Source organism: Cystoisospora suis (assembly GCF_002600585.1).
Source record: "Cystoisospora suis strain Wien I chromosome Unknown contig_3248, whole genome shotgun sequence".
Taxonomy (NCBI): Eukaryota; Apicomplexa; class Conoidasida; order Eucoccidiorida; family Sarcocystidae; genus Cystoisospora; species Cystoisospora suis.
The window spans coordinates 89,381-112,008 of record NW_027156043.1 but is presented as its reverse complement, the minus strand read 5'-3'; the positions used below and the strand labels follow the sequence as shown (position 1 = coordinate 112,008).

Sequence of the window (22,628 nt, the reverse complement as noted above, 5' to 3'; positions counted from 1 at the left end):
ATTCCCTGAAGTGCAAGAGCACAATGCAGCGACCTTGAACGCTTTGAACTTCCATTTGCCGACGCTCGGCTTTGTCCTCCTGAGGGAAATTGCAGGCTTGCCATCCAAAGCAAGGTGACCTCAAGCACCACGGCCCAGGCTGAGTCACCATGCCGGGCAGCAGCTTACGGAGTAAGGCGAAAAGTAACACTCCTTCAGGAGGTAACGCTCTGCAGAAACCTGATGGTAAGTAAGATGTTTCTCGCCCGGAAGCCTTCGACCGCCGCCCTGAGCTGCTTTTCTGGGTTCCCGAAGAGGGACAACCGCTCTATGATGCGCAGCAAATCACGAAGCAGCAGCCCGGCAACCTCGGACGACGGCTTCCCTAGAGTGACCAGCTGCCGCGAGGTAGTCCGGCAACCTGAAGCGCCCTCCCCCCTCCCTGTGCAACGCCGAAACAAGAATGTGACAGTGGCTGCTCCCCCAGGCTCGCAGTGGGCCGGCGGACGCCGAGGGGTTCTGTCACCACTTCTTGTTTGGTTATCGGCGGCACGAAGTTTCAACACGCTGCACTGCACAAAGTGTCGTGTGTGTGAGCAGGCGGATCGAAGCCGCCTTCCGCAGCCCACAACCTGGGAAGGCAACAGAGACTGACAGTGACCGGAGCACTTCCGACAGAGAAGCTGCAGAGGATCGAGAGCTTCGGGCACCCGACCCATAACAAATACGTCGAGAGGGAAGAGAGTGCAGTGATGGTCTATGCAGGCAGAAGCAAAGCAGGATGTTCTGCCCCGGATGTGGAGAAAATAAACCAGGATGCGTACTGCGCCATTGATCAGTATGGGGACCATCCAGGGCTCTTCTGGTTCTCTGTCATGGACGGCCACGGGGTTAACGGCCACCAAGTCTCCGATGTAGTGAGGCGCGCGCTGCCCAAGAACGTACAAGAATGCCCCGAGTTCAACAAAGACATGAAGCAGGCGCTCGAAAAGGGTTTCTTCCGGACCAATTGCGAAGTGTTTCAGCGTGGCATGGACGTAATGATGAGCGGTACAACGTGCATTGCCTGTGTCGTGCAAGGAACGACACTGTATACCGCCAATGTCGGCGATAGCAGAGCTATCATGGCACGGAACAACGGTCGGGGATCTTGGACTGCGTTTGCGCTCTCCCAAGACCATAAACCCGATAGGCCCGACGAGGAGAAACGCATCCTGGCTAATGACGGGAGAGTTGGTGCTCTTAAAGGGCCTAATGGAGAGCCACTGGGACCGCCGAGGTCAGTTACACTCGGATGCGAAGTCATTACACTGGCTTGCCAGAGAATAGCCGAAGACAAGTGTGAGGTGATTCAGCTTGCCCTGCCCCCCAGTAGCGAGGTGGCTCAGAGTTTTTTCGGCGTGAGGAGCACCAAGAACTCCCGTGTTCATCTAGCGTCGTACTTGTGTCAGGGCCAAGGCGTCTATGGAGAGCGTGGGGACGCCGAGGTCGGCCGACCCGCACACCGGTGCAGTGGAACCCAAGCACGTGCCGAAGTGGGTTTTGTTCTCCGTGTCTGCTGCAGAGTTTGGAGAAAAGACTGCGACGCTCCTGGCCTGGCCATGTCACGCTCCTTGGGTGATTCCTTGGCGGCGTCTGTGGGAGTAACAGGTGAACCGGAAATCTTCGTCACGGGACTGACGCCGAATGACGACTTTATTGTGCTTGCTTCTGATGGAGTGTGGGAATTCATGAGCAACGAAGAAGTTGTGGAGATTGTCTCCCGCTTTTGGGAAGCCAAAGATCCTCTTGGAGCTTGCGATGCTCTGATCGAAGAGGCCACTAGACGGTGGCGGCAGGAGGACGATGTCATCGATGATACTACAGCTCTCGTTGTGTTTCTGGACGTCGGCAGTAGACATGGTAGCAAATGAGGACTGTGCGCCGAGTAGGAGTTTGAAGCCTCGTGGTTAGTGCTGTAGTGATTAACATGTCTGTATCTCACTCTTCAACAGGTGGTAGGGCGAAAGCAGGAAGTTGTTTCACGTACTACATGACACCTGCGCGCATCAGTGGCGGGGAAGAAACCGAGTTAGGCTGTCAGGAAGACTGCGTCTGGGGCAGAGACGGTTCTCACCCAGCAGCCCGAGAGGAGCACGTTTAACCGAAAGAATGTGACGTGTTGGAAGGTACTTAAACTCTGATATCCTGGCGACTTCCTGAGCTGTCACGATCCTGCAAGACCACAACCACTGAGGGGACTACGACACCAGTCATCTGGCCATCGCTCGCGTGTCCCCTGTTCCTGAGGAGCTTTCTGCGGGGGGATGAGCGAGGCGACCGACCACCGCAGATTTCTACAGACCTGAACCAGAGTCTCTCTGCTCGGAACGTCTCCCGTCACAGATGACGAGTCAGTTAGATGGAGACCGTCTGGTCTTTTTCTGCAAGCACCCGTGAAGAGGCTGGAGACCGTGGCAGCCGCACTGAGCACTCACGTAGTTATTGAGGGACACAACCCGGCCGAAGAACATAACTTGGATATAATACCGACAATTGTCGCGGCCGAAGAGGATGGGCTGGCGCCCAAGTTTTGCCGCGGCACACCCGGGGTCCTCATTGGTCCAAGGAGAGCACGGCCCAGGTGCCTTAATTGGGGGCGGTGGCTTGACCTCACTGGTAGTAAACAGTGACTCTGCTGTGAACCGAAAGAAGACGAAATGGGCGCTTGGGCGCAAGCGTGTAACGCTCCGGTCACTTCGAAAGCTTTGCTAGCTTGCATGAGCTTGGAAATGAGTGGCTCAACAGACAACATGTTGCGCCTCCTTGTGCTCTGCCGTGTTCCTTTGGTGTTGCGACTGCACCAGCACAGACGCGTAGAGTGGTGTCCGTCATCAGGGGTGGTCATGTGCGGGAGAGAGGAGGAACTGGCCGGTGTACTGGGCTCACACCCAACTGGAGGAGAACTCGCCTGCAACATCCAGTTCACCCCCGCTCGCTGTCAAGTGTGTGCTGAGGTCCCGGCAGGTCTCCCCGCCCTAAGCATGAAGCCCGATCGTTCACCACACGCACTTCAGCCTTCTACACGCGACCAGGGCTCAGTGGCGACACTTGCAAGAGCTGGACAGTTATTGTCATCTGCCCGGCGTAGACCGAACTTGAGATGGACTCGTGGTTTATTCACTAGCATGTAGTGCTGCCTGACTTCCGTTCTATGGCATTCAATGCGAATCACAATCCACAGTCACTTTCACTGGGCCTGCTGAGATAGGGACATCATCCTGACAGAAAACATAGCTGGGTAGACTGAAATCGAATCTCCTACGGGCAACGTGAGAGGCCACGTGAAAGTGCTGTCCGTGAGTGATCTCGTAGCTGCAGCGGTTGGACACGTACGTTCGACCTCAGGAGAATCGAGTGCCGCGAGTGCCTCTAGCTGGGCAAAGTTGCAGCTTCTCGATGCTGCGGCCTGCACACGGGCACTCAAGAAGGATGAACGATGAGTCTCCTGACAAAACGAACACTTGTGTCCGTCGTTTTCTTTCAGCTTCTGTCCAGGTTTATTGTTGCCTTCCGCATCCGTCCTGCCGTCATCTACCCCCCTGCTAGCGACCTTCTGGGCCTATTCGGAGGTCTCGACCCTCATAGTCAACCCGGAGTGAATCTCTCACTACAGTGCTCACATCCAGCCCTTCCGCGCCTTCGTCCGCTACTTCCTTTTCTTGAGACGTCTCCGCTGTGCCCGCACCGCATCCGCATGAACAATCTTCGCTCAATAGCAGTCCGAGTAACTCGGTAGGGGGCGCTAGCAGCCGTGGGTATGGGTACAGAGTCGAGACTCGCCTCATCCACCGGTTGGAGCTTCTAGTCTGGCCTTTCGTGCAAGCCTCGCGTAGCCCCTTAGCTTCGTTTCTGTCTCTTTTATGCATGGTCGAGACGTGTCCCGCTTTTTCTTTCATCCACCTCCCTCTTTCCCTTTCTCTTTGGAAAAGAGGAAACAGTCACGGTTACCGTGTTCTTTGCTCTGGATGTGTGAAAGAGTGACTAGATGTCCGGTGCACACTCCATTCAAGAACACTTCCTCTGAAGTCAGGAGCTCTTCTGTCATGGCCGTAACCTACCCGTTCCAGGAGGTTCCCGATGTGTCGCTAAGGTTTCACCTCCGCCGTCCTCTCACTACTAAAAATGGAAGGCAATCTTGTCTATTCTGACGCTGACTCACAGAAGGAAAACACCTCCCTTTCTTTCCAGTCTCAGGGTCTGTCTTCTTTTCATCGCTCAAGACGATAAACGCATGTGGGATGGTGCAGGCATCCCGCTTCCTCGTCTTCTCTAAAAGAAGAAAGGTCAACCGTAGAAAAATTTCCTCCTGTTCCCGTCTTTCTCCCCTAGGGCACGCACTCTTGGAAGCTCTGTACTGCTCTCTTCAAGTCGCCTAAAGTCCCTCATATCATACATCAAATCTCTTCTCATGATCATCGCCTTTTTCTCTTAGCCCTTTCTTTCAGTACTCTAGGCAAGCTACGTCGAGGTGCGTCTTCTTCGCTTTTGTTCTTGGCCAGAAGGCTTCGTCTGTTGGACTCATATCCTTCTCTCTCTTTTCCAGGTTCTTCTTTTGGTCCGGCAATAAGCATACGTGAAGTAAAGAAGACGGTCCATCCAAAAAGATATTCATCGGAATACGGGGAGTTACTGACAGACGTTATGTTGTCTTCCCTTTCAATAGACAACACACGATTTCCTTTTTCTCGTTACATGCTTCATCACGCGATAGATATAGAGAGATTCTCTGTGACGCATCTGAACGGCGCGAGGTCAGGTCGTACTGTCCGATGTAACCAGCTTCTCAAGACACTCGAAGAGCATGTACACACATTCGTCTTTGTTTCTATCTATAAAGGTCTAAATATGGACGCCTCTGTACGTACATATTTTTACCGTTCTATCTAGTTCACGGACTATCTGTGTTCATACCTGTATATTGTCATGTATAGGCCGTCAGCCATGCCCAAGAAGAACAGCAGGAAACCTCCAGATCGTGTCTCTCTCTTCATGTTTTCTCCTTTCTCCTCTGTTTCCTCACTCCTGTCGTTCTCTTTATTGTAGGGCCCTACGATGATCTCTTCCGTAGCACCGGGAGCAAGGCATCATCATGAAGAAGAAAGATACGGAGGCCTTCCTGCTGGACCTACACGCACCTCTTCTTTTACCAGCTCTAATGATGCCCATAGTAACAGGAATGGAAGAGGAAGGAGAGGGGGATGGGATGATGTGCGTTTTGTCGACGTTTGCAAAGTTCTGGATCGTCTTGCCGACCCTTTCTTACCTCCAAGAGACAAGCTACAGTAAGCCCTGTGTCTTACACACAGACACACACATACTGGGTGTTACGCACTCTGTTTCTCTCACAGCCGATTCTTCATTTCCCTTTCACTTCTTCTCATATGTAGGACATGTGATTGGTTTTCTTTGCAAAGATTTCTGTGCACCTGGGACTCTCCTTTATTGTCCCTTCTCGCCTAGTACGGTAGCACCTCAGTCTGATGACGAGGATTTTCACGAGGAAGAAGAAGGAAGGAGAAGAACAGTGAGACGAAGAAGGTCACTCCTCTGAAACTCAGCTTTGCCTCCTCTCGCTTGTCTTCTTTTGCGTGCGGTTCTAGGTATCTCTACCGGTATCTCCACAAGTTCAAAGAATGTCTTGCTAAGACTTCGCAGTTATATTCTCTCTTTAGAATTTTCATTCCTCAGCTTGATCGGCGTCGTCCTCCGTCTTTCCTTAAGCAGCCTCTTCTGGCTCGGGTCTATGCACAGGTATACAAAATACATATGGGAGGACCATCCTCAGGCCTCTGCTTTCGGTCTTTTTTTCGTTTCGAGAGGAACCATTCTTACTGTCTTCGTGTCTGGCTGATTCCTGATGGAAGGAGGGGTGTATTTCTTTACTTCTGTTTTCTCTGTGGTTTTAGGGAAGGTCTTCGCATCGTTCTTCACCCCTCATCCGTATGTGACTGTAGATGTGTCTATTCCCATGTGTAGACAGGCGCATATGTTTGTATATGTAGGCGCTTCCCATATAGACGTGTAACTTATAGGGAGACGACAAGAATACTTGATAAGGGATCGTGACATTCCGAACTGGTTATACTTATGAAAACTCATCATCCTTTCATAGAACGTAGAGAAAAGCTTTTACCGGCGACTGCTGTTCCACAGCAGATCACTACGGTGAACTCCGTTATCATGGACGTCTTTCTCTCATTTCGGACTCTTATCGAGAAGAAACATCCAGAGATCTCGAGCAGATGGGCAGATCACTGCTTTCAGAAAATCCGGCAGTCGTCTCACAGTGAAGGATATTGGTAGGTCGGACATGAGACGGATGAAGACTTTCAGTTACCGGGGGGATCCACGTACACACATACAGCAGTACGTACATACTCACACATACATAACATGCACATACACATAAAGAGGCTCTCGTTTCATGTACACTGGGAGAATGTCGATGGCTCATTGTCAGGCGTTAGACCTATCTGACGTACGACTAAAAGTATCCACCAGAAGAGTCTCAAACCGGATATCTCTGTCTCAAGTCATCATATGTCGACCACCTCAGTAAGAAAAGCCTCGCCTCTCCAGTGGGGGTGAAAGATAGAAGATACTTCTGTTTTTGACTTTCTCTTCTTTTTCTTTTCGATCCAAGGTCTTTGCTTTACCTCCGGCAGCCTCAGCTCGTCTACGCCTCTATAAAGATCCCTCGGCTGCATCGAGTGTCTCAGTTCGCGCAGGAGATTTTGGGAGTTTCGTTGCGTCGATTGTCAAGCAAAGAATAGGAAAAAAGGCTGGCGTCATAACAGTTGTAAGTGAGAGGGGGGAACAGAAGGCTTTTTGCACGACGGATTTTTCTCTGGTACTGAACGACATATTATACAAAGCAACATTATTCATGTTCTTGTTTTGGTGTCTGTGCTCTTTCATCTTTAGGGCGAATTGAATGACTATCTAGATCAAGTAGCAACAGCATCATCGATGCCTGAGAAGATCGCGACCCTCCAGACCTTCCTGCCTTATTTAACAGTTGAGGAGCACCGATGGTGTATGCGAATTTTAATGAAAGATGTGAAGTTCGGAGGGCTAAGTGGAGAAAGGCTTCTCACAGTTCTTCATCCAGATGCAAGGAAAATTGTTAATCAGTGCTCTGATTTAAAGGTTAGATCATGGTCGCGATGATATCCGAACATCGATTCTCTAAATCGATGTTCACGTAGTGGCATCCCTTCTTGCACCATTCTTCCAGGGGAAAGTTGACCATACCTGGGCTGCTTCTGTCATACTTTCTCTTATCAGCATTCCATCTTTGAAGTCTTCTCTTCACGTTCTTTCTGTCTCTCATTAACGTCTTCCATCAACTCCTACAGCGGCCACGGCTCTATATCTTGGCCTCGGGTTCTTTTCTTTTGTGTTGCCTGGTTTGATAAGAGGTAGCCTTACCCCCTCTAGGTGTAGAGCAGAGCTAAGTGAAACATATTTCGCGGAAGGCAGTACGGAGAATGTAAAAGTAAGGAACTTTCAAAGCCTTCCTGATGATTCCTTCAGTCTCTTGACTCAAGCTATTATTACACCCCATTCAGAGAGAACGAGAAGAAGGAAACTTGTATGGTGAGAAGATACACGCGGCCCCGACATCGGTCTCTGATGGGTATGAGGCGGTAGTTGCTTCTGTTAATCGTCTTGTTTGTCTCCTTCTTAGAGTACCCTTGACGCCATCGAAGAGGAGAAAGAGCTCAAAGGAACTTCAAGAACTGTAAAAGAAGAAAACGACCAAGATAGAAACGACGAAACAACAGCAGAAGGAGGGGCGTTGTTGCATGGGCCGGATGGGAGACAGAACGCGGGACTCGGAAGAGAAGAAGAAGGAAGAAGAAAAGAAAGATGGATCAACAAGTCTCTTCGTCCGATGCTTGCTCAGCTTGTGCGACCTGCGGCTTCTGATATTCGCTGGGTATTGTTTGGAGGGGACAACAGGCCTGACGGCGGAGAAGAAGAAGACAAGAGGGAGAAAGTCGAAGGAGAGAAGCAGGAAGGAGAAACAGAAGGAGAGACTGAAGGGAGAGTAGGAACAAGAAAGAGACTCAAACACTTTGGATCAGGGGGAGGGCAAGAGAGAGGGCAAGGTCGAGACTGTGTGGGAACGAGGTGAGATGACCAAGAGAAAGACTATGGAGAGAAGTGAAGAGAGATTCCTAACGGCGAGTTTTCCTTCTTTGAGACTCTTCAACGTGGAGTGCCATTCATTCCTGTTCTTTGTCACCACCCTGATCTAGCTAGCATAACACCCCGCTTCCGTCTCCAAGCGACATACATTAAGGACATGTGACTATGCTCTTCCGTTCATTAAGGGTCTCTCTAGTCCTTCTACCTCAGCCCCCCCTCCGAGGAACCTCCTCCTTTTGCTTTCTTTTGTGTTCTCTTTGCATGACCTTCCGGACTTTGTGATGATGCTCCTTATGTTACTGTCTTATCTGGAGTTGTGGCTCTCTTCTTGTCTCCCTCTCTTTACTTCTGTAGGTCTCACGAGTATTTCGTTGAACGCAAATACGATGGTGAAAGACTTTTAGCTCACATAGATCGGACGTCTTCTCCTCCTTCTGTTCGCCTGTTTTCCCGGAGAGGGAAAGACTATACATCTCTCTACGGGCGACCCAAACAAGACCAACACGCCAATGAGAGCTTTGGCGGTCGAGACGCTCTCTCTAACGGGCTGTCAGCACGAAGTAAGAGAGACAGAAGGTATGCCTCTGGAGAAGACGCTGATGAAGACGATGATAAGATCAAAGAAGAAAACAAAGAGGAAGAAGAGGGAGAGAAAGGAGGAGCTGAAGCAAGAGCTATAAGAAGTTTATCAAGTATTCTATCAAACTCGCTTCGAGGCTCACAAGCAATTTTAGATGGAGAACTCCTTGCATGGGATGATGAGCTCGGGACGTTTTTACCTTTTGGAAGTAATAAGTAAGCCTGGAAGTGTCTATAACATCTTCATTCTTCTTTTCACTGTTTGCTCTTCTTTCCTTTCCAAACAAGAGATGTCTTGCGATCTTCTAGACAGAAGCCACTATCCTTGTTTCATTGTCTTCAAAAGACAGAAGAGAAAAGTAGAGGACAGAGGGGAGGGGATAGAGGACTGGTAGCAGGAGGAGGAGTCGTAGTAGTAGTAGACGTCAAGAGAAGATGAACGGAAGACGATGAGTATGGGTGTGGTAGAGAGAGACAGCGAGAGACGTAAGAAAGAATGAGGAGGAGAGAGAAGCAGTGAGGGATGATCATTGTACATCATAAGTACAGCTTTCTTCTCCTGTCTCATGGAAACCTGATTTTTTTTCCTTCCGTATCGTTCCAGTGCATATCCATGACGTGTTCTATTGGAATGTGCTTCTAAGTATTCAATCCCTCGAAGACTGTTTCACCTCTAGTGTAGCCATTCACCAATGTCACATGTGAAGCTCCCACTGTTTCTTTCTTTCCTTGTATTGTCTAGGGGTCTCTCTTTCCCGTATACAAGCCCTATCGAGTTTCACGTGTGTTGTTGAACAGCAGGGTAGAAGCGATGCGAAAGATTCCTACATATCTATATATGTTTCTGTCCCGGTAACTATGTTAAAGCGTGGGTAAAAGCAAGTGCCGGTCTCTCGCTGAGTTCTCTCTTCGTAGATGGAGTCGTTGTTGCCTGCGAATGTAAGATAGAAGTCATGCATGCAATCAGCGTTCCCCTTTTCTCTCCTCTCTTTTCTTATTCTCCGTCCTGTCGCATTTTCTTTTGGATTGATGGAAACATGATGATACAATGCAGTGCCTTCGTTGAGCATAGGAAGTGAAAGAATTCTCCCTGTTTCTTTCTTTCATCTTTTCTCCCAGCCTTGTTTTCTGAATCTAATGAACTTTCCATGAACGAGGAAGTTCATCTTGTTCCTTTCTTCTCTTCTTCCTTTTCCTTCTTTTTTTTCTCTGTAGAAGTGTGGCTGTGACGGAGCATGCAGGGTGCCACCTGAGTTATGTTGTCTTTGATGTTCTCTTCTATCGCAACGCATCTGGAGACTCGTATCCTCTCTTCAATGTACAGCTAAAAGATCGAAAGTAAGGAATACAACCTTGCCGGCCTTCCAGTAGATACCTGTGGACGTATCCGATACATAGGTGTTTGTATACATTCATGCGTATTCTGTCCAAGTGTAAATACATCCATTTGCGTCTACCTGCATGCCATCTACACTTGAAGCACGTGGCTGCTATCTGTGGTCCGTATGCCATCGCTTCTCTCTACATGTGAAAATCTCTTCATTCGTGGCAGATGGATACTCCCATGTTGGAGGCACGTCTTTATGTATATAGAAGTGCTGTGGAATAGCGTTTCCTTATACTTCTATATACTGGTGACGTGTCCTTTTTGTGAATCCACGTATACTCTCATTTCGAGCTATCGGACCGTCATGAAGTTTGGATGGCGATTCGCTATACATTCGGCAGAGCTTGAAGAATGTGTATATATGTAAACTATGATATAGTCCGAGTTCAGCTGCGTCTGACTGGACAACGGAAAGGTTCCATAGACACATCCTCCGTGCCGCAACTGCCCGCCTCCCCTGTCCTTTCGCCCGCCGCAGTTTACACGATTGTATGACTTAGTATCAGATAGACAAGACTTCCAGATTGAACATATTCTGGTCGGTATATGCCATAAGTTGGAAGCACACCCTATACATGTTTGATCCGGTCTGTCTCTCTCTCTCCCTCCGCGTAGGTATAGATCTCTATCTGTATCCATATATATATATATATATATATATGTATCTAGCTGGAGAGTCAGAACAGCCTACACACGCGGCGAAAACACATATCTCAATGCTATGCATACAAGCGTCTCCGGTTATCCACTCATTTATAAGTATGTAGCGAAGAGTGAAGATGCTGGACATGATCGCTGTTGAGAAAGGAGAGACGACGCCATGCTTCTGTCTTCCCATGGTTTTATTTTCTTTCTTTTTTCCTTGTGCTCTCCAGGATTCTCCTAGAGAGAATACTCAAGCCGTATCGCTCTCGTCTTATGATTGCGCCGTATGTCCTAGCTACGCGGTCTAGTCAAGTTGTTCAGGCCCTGAACTCAGCTATCCGTCTCCGCCACGAGGGCATTTTGGTGAAGGAAACTTCTTCTTTCTATTCTCTCAACTCCAGGTAAGCACAGAGAAGGAGAGAGGAATTCAGAGAATGAAAGAGTTTTGTCGCTTGTCAAGTTGAAAGACTTCAAAAAAGGCAATGGAACTCCTGTTACGTTCACAACATACAACGACGGTGCCTAGGAACGGTCTTCTATTGGTCTGATTCATCTTGATCTGGGAGACACATAAGTAAGTATGTAGTGTATGTGCAGATCTCTACGACAATGCGACAGGATCGAGAGGAAGACCTGTCCTGCGATTTTCTCATTTAATAAGGAGGGCGGCCACTAGGGAAGATTCTCACTTTTACTTGCAAAGTGAATGTGAATACACAACATGTATACATGGTGTTTCTGTAGGGTGTACAATCTATACCCTACTTGTCTTCAGAGATCTCCACGGGGCCTGTGATTTCTCATAGAAATCGTTTTGTGTTGCAAAAGAAGGCAACGACACCACTTCTTTTCGGTCATTCGTCTACACCTAAGTGAGTCTATGTATATAGATATCCACCTGTATGTACTAAGAAGTGTGGCTTTCTAAACATAGACGGGCATGAAGTATGTCAAATCGACGGGGCGTCACGTTTTCCTTCGTTATGAGTAAGGACTGCAGTGATAAGCTCAGAAGCAAGAAGGTTTGCATGCACTTCTCCTTCAGGCGCGGAGGCTGGTTCAAGATCAAGCCTCATCTTGGAGTTCTCCCTGATACACTTGACCTCATCGTCATCGGGGGATTCTTCGCTCAAGGAACGAGGCGACGTGAACTCGTAAGACCGATCGTCTTCTCCCCCTATTTGCGTATGCTCGTGTATATACAGTCCTCGCTATATGTGTATATTCACCTACGTGCAGGCATACGTATATCTCTGTATATATCCTCCTCATGGGCAGAGAAGAAGATGAGATATCGTTTGTTTCTTGTCTCACTTCCCCAAATCATTCCTCCTCCTTCTGAGTTCTAATGTTTCCCCTTTCGTTCTGGATCATTTTTTCTCCAATCCTCCGTCTTCATCAGCGTTCTTTCTTTCCGCTTGTCCGCCGTAGTGCTCTTTCAATAGAAGGGAGGTTAGGACGGAGAAAGCACTTTTTGAATTCTTCCTCTCGGGTTTTACTCTTTCGCCCCTCATGCCTTGTTGCCTCTCGTTTTTCCTCTTCTTGTTTTCTTTCTCCCTGTCTCGCTCATTCACATTCTTTTTGTGCGGCGATCTTTCCTTGGGTTAGCTTCTGATCTTCCTCTTCTCCGATAATACTTTCTTCTGTACGTAGGCATCGACTCATTTGATCGACCACTGCTCGCACTTTCTTCTTGGCGTCCTAGAAGGTGAAGGAGGTCCGAACTCGAGGCGTGTCAGATCTTTCTGTAAGGTAAACGAAAGGATGATTCCTTCCGATAGCAACTCAGAGACAACTTCCTCTATCTCTTCTTAGATGCCCCCTGCTTTCGTTCTCTCTTTCCGATCTCTTCGCCTTCACACGATATACACATATATATATATATCACATATGTATATATGTGTGTAGACATATTGACTTCATTCTTCTTCTGTGTATATCGTGAGTTAGAGAGGGCTAGCCCGTGGCTTTTTTCTTGCTTTTGTGTTTCTCCGTGCACGTTACTCTGTTCAGTTGGTTTTATCTTCCGTCCGGTCTTTTCTTTCCCATCTTTTCTTTTCTTCCATTGCAACTGTTGGTGAAACGGAATGTTCTCTCCGCCAAGTTTTCTCTTACGAGCGTTGTATCTCTTCGGTTGAATATCTTTTCTTTCTATCCAGTCGCAGCTTCCTCTCTTTGTTGGTTGGTCGACTCAAACAGGAGTAGACACATCGATATATACACATGCATGTAGCAGCCGTGTATATATGCACAAATGGTCGTTGTCTTCTCCACAGCTGTATGGGTAGGATTTCTTGCAGATTTAGACGTAATTTATCTGCTTCAGTTGTCCATGCGTGATTGCTTGGTCAGCTAGCGAATCATTCTGTGCAAATCCCAAATTGATGTGTTGGATTTCTTGGATCTATTTTCTGTAGGTAGGAACGGGATTTCCTCTTTCTACTTTGAAGACTATAAGAGATTTACTTCGACCCTATTGCAGGCGTCTCCGTGGAGAAGGAGGAGAAGAAGCGGAGCAGTTACCTGAGTGGCTTGAAGGATGTAAATTCAATGCAAATACAAGGTCAGTCTGAAGCCACCACAGTCTTATGTTCTCAAAAAAGCGTGCATGCACACGGTGGATTGCATCTCTACCTCCAATCTATCTATCAGCCTATCCTTATTTATCTGTCTACCTGTCTTTAGTCTGCCTGTCTCCCTATACGTAAACGCACAATAGTGTATGTATACATATATATACATAACCGTTTTGACTCCTGTTCCTTGTCTTGCTCGTTCTTCTTCGCACTGGGGCATTGAACACCAGCCTGTTTTCGTTGCTTGTTTCCTTGGCTGTTTTGTTTCGTAGAATGGATGTGACATGGCCACCATCGAAGAGCTTTGTGATGGAAGTTCGAGGGTCTGAGATTTTGAATGGAAGTGACTTCGATATTGGAGCCACTTTACGCTTTCCTGTAGCTGTTCGACCTCTTCGAACAGATAAGGCTTGGTACGATGCAATGTCTGAAAGAGATATACATGTAAGCTAAAACTCATCCGTCACTCTTTCTCCCTCTTTCTCTTCAAAGTCTATATGTTTGTACGATCTCACACGCCTATATGTATGTACGGATGTACCTGTGTTTACCTAGAAAGATAGATAGGTAGGTAGGTTGTCAAAGGTACAGGTCCAAGTTAAGAGACGCGGTGTTTCTGAAGAGGCCGCCAGAACACAGTGCATGTACAATGACTCACCACCCCTGCCTCCTGTGAATTGTTACCTGAGAGAAGGTCTTGATGTACTTGCATAGATCTTGGAACTGGATGATGTCTACAGGATTCGGTGTAGGCACATGTGTGTATATACACTTAAGTGTATTTCATTTTTCTACGGTGGGTATCGTTGTAAGGGTCAGGGGATGGAGCTGGTGTTCACAGAAGACGATTTATCGTCATTATCTTGCTCTAGACTGAGAATTGTGGATAATCTCGAACAAGAAAGGTAGCTATGCCGTGGAAGTATTCAACTGTACTCTATACTTTCATGCAATGCTCTCTGAATATCTCTTTCGGCTGGTATAATTTCTACACAGGAGTTTCTCGTGCGAGCAGAAGAACAAGGCGGCCGGCTTGTCTCTCAGGCTTTCTCTCCTTCTGAATCCGGCGGTGAGGAGAAGGAAGAGAAAGACACTCTAGACGGCTCTAGGAGACCCTCCGCTTCTATGCAAGGCGAGGAGGAGGATAAAGAAGACTACGATGATGATAATGAGGTAGATGAAGCAGAAGGAGGCAAGAGAAGGAGAATGAAAGTTTCAAAATTCTCAAAGTTCGGAGAACGGTCTCATCCGTTCGAGAGCCATTATCCACGTCTTCCTTTGAACTCCTCCGGCACATCCCCCGTCTCTCCAGGACGTTATTCTTCTTTTTCTCCTATGTCCATCATCATGCCTGGAGGCTCGAGCTTAGCAACGGCAAACAGTCCTTCGTCGTACTGGCGAGGAACTCGGGGAGGAGGAAGAAGTTCCCATGGGGCTTATGAAGGGGACGGAGCTGTTGTGGATGTCTTGAAAGGGCGAGGGATCTGGGTTTTATCTGGAGATGACAGATTTCCTAAGGCTTCTCTAGATCTGCTTGTCGTTCGCCTAGGAGGTCATCTGTGTCAGACGCTGTCTCCTGAAGTCACATATATTCTAGCTGCTGAAGAAACATTTCGTACTCGTGCACTTATGTCGATGCTTAATAGCCCACACCGATATGATATGGGTAAGACGCGAGGCCCATCTCATAGAGGGGGGGGGATCAAAAGGCCTACCCACAGTGAAAATAGAAAAGGACGACAGAAAGGAGTGACAGCAAAACATACCTCGGATGAAACTCATCTCTCTCTTTCACCAAGTTCTTCGTCTGCTCTTTCTCCTTCCTATCTCTCATCTTCTTATACTCCCCCTCCTATTCTACACTTTCGGTGGCTGCTAGAGTGTGCTCAGTTTGGCAAGGTGATCCCTCTGCGACCCGATCTAGTTATCCATGGGACTAAGGAAACGAACGAATACTTTTCTGAACACTTCGATTCTTTCGGAGATTCTTGGTTCGAAGAACAGAACGATATATCTCGAAAAGAAGTCCTGCAGAAGTTTCGAAATTTGCTTTTGCACGCACAAGAAAAAAGCTCCATGCAGGGTAGATCGTCGCCTTTCTCCAGGCAGAGAGGAAGAAGAGAAGAGGGAGACACGTATCTCCCTGATGGATTGAAAGACAGCGGCATATCGGGGAGATATCGAAGTCCTCTAAGTAGAACACAGAAGGTACTTTTTGCGAACGAAGAAGAAGATGATCACACCTCCATGATGAAAAAGAAGAGGAACTTTCCTAGACAAGACTTGACGCTAGTGAGTGGACAACGTAGTGGCGTTGCAGATGCGAAGGAGATAGGAGACCCCGAGATACAGCGCGACGGAGAAAGAGAATTATTCATATCCGATGAAATGGCTAGATGGGTATTAAGACAGCATGTTCTTCAGGAGACACGAGCGACGGCGGAACACGTGCAGCAAGACGGCAACGGAAAAGGAGATACTGACAACGAGAGAAAAGAGGATGGTGACTGCCATGACAAGGAAGCTGTCTCTTTGAAGTAAGTAACGTTGCTTTTCTCTTGTCCCTGTGTCTAAGGAATGAGGAAGCCAGTTTCCCACCGGGTGGTAGGTTCTGTGTACATATCCATAGACGCATATATATATATATACATATATACCTGATGTGCCTGCGTAGACACTCTCTGTTTATGCCATCTTTCTCCTACTGGGGGCCCTGTGAATCTCGGGTGACGTGTGTCCGTCTATCTCCTTAGAGATGCTACTCGTGCACACATAATACTATCGTTAGGACTTCTGTCCGTTCACTGGTGTTCTGTTTTCTTCTTTTCCCAGATGTATGAGGCTGTTCGTCTTCTCTGAAGATTGGTTGTGGCAATCGAAAGTCCTAAAGCCGTTGATGTCTACGAGACGGTCACTTAGTGAGTCTGTCGACTCTGCTGTGTCTCCCTCATTCTCCTCCTCGGAGTCTTCTGTTCCCTCGTCGCCGTGTGAGTGCCGCCTATCCACTTCTTCTTCTGCTCCTAGATGTTCAACGTCTTCCTCTTCATTTGATGACCACTGTCTCTCCCTCATTCGCTCTTTAACGAAGGCACATCGTGAAGCCACGATAGCTCGGTGCTACTTGCGCGGCATGAGGTGAGATCGTTGGCATGCAGGGAGAGAGGGAGACGGGGAGAGGCTGAGTTTGTGACATTTTTCTTGTCGGTGAACTAGGGATGTTTCTAGAGGCGAGCGTCGTCTGTAGCCGCATTTGTCAGGCCTACCCAGGTCTCCCGCCGGGCCATCTCAGACTCAGGCCATTCAATCTGTGTCACTGCGTGTCCTGTAGCAACGAAGGTGAAGCACAGAGACATCGAAGCGTGCACTGCTTTCACCGTAGATGACGCTAGGTCAGCGATCTCGTGACATATGCAGTTCGTCTAGGACCTTCATATGTACCTGCGTATTTGCAGACACATACGTGGGTGCAGGTGGGCAGTCCATCTATTCTGTTGAGAGATCTAAGAACTAATGGTTTTCGGTTTGCTCTCCCAATGTGTGGTGATGCAGGCAGGTACAGTCTTTGACTATGGCGACGCATGCACTGATACCCTGGAACCCCGCAACTGAAGAGGAACTAGAAAATAAGACGTCTCCAGAGGAAGCAACAGGCACGTCATATTCTCTTGGTTGTGCGGCAGGGGGAAATAGCGATAGCCAGAGGTGCGTAGGTGCCTTGTCGGTTTCCAACGGGTCTTCACATAGTGTCATTAAAGAGAGGCTGAAAGACGCTGCAGAGAGTGCTGTCTCTGATGAACCGGTCCGCTGTACAGAATCTATGGTACTGTACGTGAGCATAGATGATTTGGCGGCATTATTAGATAGAGGATCGACAGAAGCGGAGCAACAAGAACAGTTCAGCGGGCTTGAAAAAGGTGGGGAAGAAAGGCACATGTGATAGGCATAGGACAAGCCCCAGTGTATTCCGACATCGAGAAAGACGAGAACAACGCGTCAGAGGGAGTGAAAATGGAAGCCGAGATGTAGATCAACTGGCAGTTCCGTCAGAGAAGACAGAGATCAAGGCTCTTTCAAGTGTGACAACTAGGCGAAAGACACTACGTAACCAAAAACACGAAAACTCGCCCGTACACGATAGAAGGCACGGTAGAAGGTACAAGACCAACCGCTTTCGCTCTCAGTGTACAACCCTTATTGGGAAAAAGAAAGAAGCTGTGAGAGCGCCGTCAATGACCGAAGTTCTGGTCAAAGGGTTCGCGGCTGCAGTGCACTTCGCGTCACAGCTCATTGTCATGCGGTGTAACTCTAGTGTATCTACAGTTAACAAATTGTCTACTGCATCTCTGCGGGGTTTCTGAGAGTCGTCTTTCTTTGTGCGGCCTCCAAGAATATGTCCGGCAGTGGATAGCACAGGGCTCTCACAACGTGGTGGGTCGTCACCGGGCCGTCCAAAACAGGTATTAATCTTTGTTGACTGTACGGCGAAGACCAACCTCTTTCGCTCCCAGTGTACAACCCTCACTAATGCGAAAAAGAAGAAAGAAGCTGTGAGAGTGCCGTCAATTACCTAAGTTCTGGTGATACTATACCGTTATTTTGTTTTCTCTCCGTTCGACATCTTTTTGAAGACATGTTCTAGCGTGGACGACGNNCGTCGTCCACGCTAGAACATGTCCTGAGGCGGGGCAGACCAGCGATCGCTTTCCTAGATCGTTTTCAATTTATTCGGTAGTCCTCTTTAACTGGAAAACGGGCAGTAATTTCCGGTCCATTCCCGTCACTCACACTCGTTGTGGGAACTGTCTGCCTGGCTAGAGAACTTGGCAGGCTCCTGCTGTGGTCATTTGCCCGATAGAAGCTGTCTACACCCGTGCAGCGAGCCGGCTGATAGGTTATGCGAGTTACAGAGGAAGAAACAGCAATTCTACTTGATAGTGACGCTCAATGGACACTTGATCTGGGCCTTGGCGTTCCTGTAGTTGCCGCAGTGCGCGTCTGCGGAGTCGTAGCCGCGGCATGTCCTTCGTACGAGCCGCCGATGTCTCCCGTGTTTTCGCGGATGCACCGAGAGCACCAGACCGATGCGTCGGCCGGCTGGAGAGTGCAACGAAGAACGGTACCGTCGTTCGCAAGCTTTGATCATCAACGGCCCCGGCGTCATGATCGATGATATTGGCGTTTGTACGTATACAGTCGCCAGAAAGAAACTAGTCTCGTAAATGGGTAATCAGTCCTTTCGAATTGGTCTAACGTATTGAAGCCCAGTCAGTGGAGCGACTACACCAACTCATCGTGTGGTTCATATCGCATTTGTGGAAACAGCATGGGCTGCCCTACTGTGGCAATCGCAGGTGTCGGGCCTTCCGACGCATGTGTAGGGAGCTACTCACTGGTCTCCTTGCGTTCATTAGAAACATATGCACAAACGCATAGTCAAAACACCTGTGTTCAAGTGGAACAGGGCGGCTTGCTCCTTAGATGGCTGCTGCCCGCTACCAAGGATCCCACCGCAAGTACGTCTCTACTTATAGTACCCGTACTTCTGTACGCTGTTTTTTTGTGATCAGTACTCCCCAGCAACAGCCCGCCAGATCCTGAGAATGCGGGTCCATGCCTGCACATGACTGTGGCCAGGTTCACCTACTTCTTGATGAAACTTCTGAACCTTCCGAATGCGTCTGCGAATCTCGAGGAAAAGCGTAATCAGCCAGGCACGCAACACCTAGGATGCAGTTGTGTTACGAACCGTACACCTACTGTTTTTAATCAAAAAACACACACACATCCGGATCACGAAGGGAACACAAACGTGGTTGGTATGTTCGATCTACCAGGGTTGGCTGGCAATCGCCACCGGAGGAAACCCCGGTGTTGTTAGGTGTGATTTTCTGCCGCGGGACCGAACTCCAAGAAGACTTGACGGGAAAAATTCCCACCCACCACGCCATATCGATTTCTAAGCGGTTGACCCTGAGCCGATAGTTCCGCACCTTTCCAGTGTACGTGCCTCTCCCGCGCGTTATTCTATCAATCTTGCAGGAAGGCTGTTTTCACGTGATGGAGTCCCATCTAGCGGAACTACGGCTACCAGAAAGATACCATCCGAAAAAAAGACCGGACATTATATTCCACAGCCCCTCCCCATAGCCTCCGAAGTGAAAAATGACATACGAGTTCTACGCAAGCACGTACATTGTTAGCACGAAGACGTCTTCCCAGCACAGATTTTGAACTCGATTTTCCAGGGAGAAAAATATAGAATCGAGGGCATGCGGCAAAAGAGGAAGTACGGAATGCGATACTCCAACGGGTGAGTTCGAAGTCAACAGATATCCACTGTTAACAGTATACTCACCCACGACCCCTAAAATTGAATGTCCGTTTCTTCCGCTACCTGGAAAATCTGATTGTCTGGTCAGATTTCGAGTTTCATGAGGCCTGCACGGTGCCGTTGTGTCGGACGGCCCGTAGTCGACTGTCCGTAGAAGATCGCCTTTCACTGGGGAAATTCCTTTTTCGACTCTCTTCAGTCACAACCACACCCCTGCTGAACTCTTTCTGAGCAGCGAGGACCAGCGTTAATTGAATGTTTCCCCGCAGCACCTTCTACTTCGAGAACACCCTCACATCTTCTGACCAGCTGTTTGTTTGTCGCAGCCAAGGAGGCATTCACTCTCCAGTGATGAACTGCATTAGACTCGTGAGCATTAGGAAGCTGGACGCTTATCTGCAGACCTCCGTTCATATGTCAGTACGTTGTCTTTATCTAAGCTGATCCCTTGTTTATTTTCTGCAACCTCAATGCCATCTTCCTTAAACCACTCCACGAGGTCATTCTGCCCTAAGGCAGCGTCACTCCCACGCCGGGAAAGACGTAAGTAAGCTCCTCCTGGAAAGACAAAAACACGTATTTCCCACGAACAAACCAAGCTGTACACAAAACAGTCGCTTTCCCCTAAACGAGTGGCAAGAAATAGGAGAACTTGACTACACAAAGCACGAAGCCGCCTGTGTACAAACGTGTTTCAAGGAAGCAAATCACGCCAATCTGCATACACGAAACAAAGAGATGGAACAAAGCAACACGATGTCTCGTCTGCTTTCAGAACAAAGACGTTGGTGAAACAGAAGACGGCCGCAGTGATAATTAGAGACATATATATATTCAGATAGCCAACGGCAAAAAAGTTTGTGTAAGCCATAACAAATTTCACACTTCAGCAGAAGGGAGGATGACAGCCCGCCAGAGCACACGACACGAGTCGTCAGTCACGGAAGCTAAAACGGCTTATGGGCGTGCACCTTCACATGCGTGGCCTGCGCATAACCATGTGCACATATATTATATATATAGTCTGCGAGAATATGTGCCAACTCCGCTCGCCGCGTTTCGTTCAGCACGAGAGTGTCATGCATTCAAGACAACCCTCTCACTTGGAGTGAGGCAACATTCAGACTGGAATCAACCTAGGTCACTTGCGCTCTCTCCGCCTCTTCACGATATCCGGTGCACACACACGTATATACCAACCTGCTTCCGTGGCCATATCTTGAAACTTTTTCTCTGAAATATCCAGTCCCGGCTTAAAGCCCTTGGCTTTATCTGCTGGGACAACGGCAGCTTGTGAGTAAGCCCCGACCCCCACCCACTTGGAGAGACCTCTTTGCATCACCATCAACTTATTGCCAACCTTATCAAAGCATATAAGCGCAGACAGGAAAAACACGCACCCTTCATACTGTTGAAATAGCTTCGTGTGCAGTAGCGTGTTACAAATCTCCTCAACAAAAAGCTCTAGTTGGTGACCACCTGCTGAAGTGCTAAGTCTCGGGGCACTTGGACTTGCCTCACGCTGTGCCGTTCAAGCAAACACATAGAGGTTTATATTCACAAGACGACCGACTGCTGGCAGTTCCGCCAACTGGCATGCATATCTTCGAAAACAAGAGTACACAATGAACGAGTGGACAGCGCAGTGACGCTCTTGTGGCTATTGACAGCTACAATACTACGGGGCTACGTGGCCAGAGCCTCAGCGATTCCCAAGACGAATGAGGAAACTTCTAGAAAAGGTATAACATCTTCAAAACAGCTTGCTTCATGAAATGAGGTGTCACATCACTTGCCCCGAAACGGTATTAGTATGTGAAGTGGAGGACGGGGTTGAGCTCTACGAGCCAAGTGATACCTACACCAAGAATGAGACACGCAGTACGGAGGGGAGGGGGGACGTGTGGTCAAGCCAGAGAAGATGTATATTCCCTTTGGCATGCCTTTCGGATAAGTCTATCCGGGCAAGATATGGGCCAAAGGCCTTGCATCAGTCTCCATCCCTTCAGATGTCCGGACAGTGCGCCTATCCAGCCGGGTGATATGCGGCATTCGCTAATCGGCTTGCCGAACGCCCGAACACCCAACGAGTTATCGAATAAAGATGGACAGCCGTGGATGCTTGGAAAACAAGCTTACGGGTCCTGTGTGCAGAAGCGCTATGAAAATCGGGGGTGGCATCTCAGTCGTCCACTCTGCGACGTTGACCTTCGCTTCATACTCATCACAGACCTTCAAAGCAGAGGCCCATGCTGAGTAATACTTTTGCCTCTCACTTGCTTTCCAAGAGCCCCACTTGGCCTGCATCGTAGAACACGGAACGAAGGAAACAGCCTCTGCCACTTTTGCACTACGGCCACGCTTCAGAGAGCTTTGTACGCATTGTTGAACGGTTGCCTTGGAAGAAGTGTGGAGTGCCGAAGTACTGAATGGTCTGCCCTAGTATTGTCTAACAGAGGCAGCTCGACGGCATAACCAGGAGCAGGGCGTAACCACCGAGCTTGTCATGGCCCGGGGAGAAGGAAGTACAGAGGCATAGGGCCCAAGCTGAGCATCCCTGATTTCGCTCACGATTTTATCCCCCCCCCCCTGGCCCCAAGAGTGCTACTACACAGTCAATGCCTGTAAGTGGTATGAGGAGAAGCAGCGACCCCGCCGAACAGTATACCGAGTGAATGCTAGCACAGTATCCGACTGGCGGTGCAGGCGTGTGAAGGCCGCCTCATATATTTACGCCTCACAAATTGTGTAGCCGGAACTTTTCCTGTGTGATTCTTACACTGATGTCGGTCAAGAGATCTGTCTTCCCCCCCTTCTGCTCATACTTCATGCGCGGCACGGTTTTATGCAGGGCAGGTACGAAGGAGAGAAGCACCTGCCCTTGGGCCGCCAGCTCGTCTGCCGACGGTTCGTTTTTTGACCAGAAGAGAACCAG

The 22,628-nt window shown here is 48.7% G+C and overlaps 3 protein-coding genes across 3 annotated transcripts in view; 2 read left to right on the top strand and 1 right to left on the bottom strand.

The window, feature by feature from the left end:
- Positions 1-581: 581 nt before the first annotated feature.
- CSUI_006416 (protein phosphatase 2c containing protein) lies at positions 582-1,892 on the top strand (the record flags this gene model as incomplete). The annotated part of the gene is made up of 2 exons (XM_068066576.1): positions 582-1,258; positions 1,544-1,892. Exons 1-2 carry the CDS (start codon positions 732-734, stop codon positions 1,890-1,892), a joined length of 876 nt encoding a protein of 291 aa, XP_067921459.1. The 5' UTR covers positions 582-731.
- A 1,583-nt stretch (positions 1,893-3,475) lies between these two features.
- Positions 3,476-16,976, top strand: CSUI_006415 (atp-dependent dna ligase domain-containing protein; the record flags this gene model as incomplete). Its single annotated transcript, XM_068066575.1, has 16 exons — positions 3,476-4,489; positions 5,065-5,303; positions 5,622-5,772; positions 6,665-6,820; positions 6,946-7,170; positions 7,712-8,157; positions 8,530-8,970; positions 9,970-10,092; positions 11,017-11,187; positions 11,832-11,940; positions 12,440-12,538; positions 13,204-13,349; positions 13,635-13,806; positions 14,359-15,899; positions 16,195-16,497; positions 16,912-16,976. Coding segments are annotated over exons 2-16 (4,377 nt in total), but the record flags the coding sequence as incomplete, so codon positions are not given.
- A 2,071-nt stretch (positions 16,977-19,047) lies between these two features.
- Positions 19,048-22,628, bottom strand: part of CSUI_006414 (immune mapped protein 1) — a 5,442-nt gene continuing 1,861 nt past the window's right edge. The window contains exons 1-4 of the mRNA XM_068066574.1: positions 22,473-22,628; positions 21,833-21,994; positions 20,894-21,215; positions 19,048-20,251 (exon numbers count right to left, since the gene is read on the bottom strand). The exon at positions 22,473-22,628 is cut by the window's right edge and continues 1,861 nt beyond it. Coding sequence (XP_067921457.1) covers positions 20,070-20,251; positions 20,894-21,215; positions 21,833-21,994; positions 22,473-22,628 — 822 coding nt within the window. The 3' untranslated portion in view covers positions 19,048-20,069. The remainder of the gene's footprint in view (positions 20,252-20,893; positions 21,216-21,832; positions 21,995-22,472) is intronic.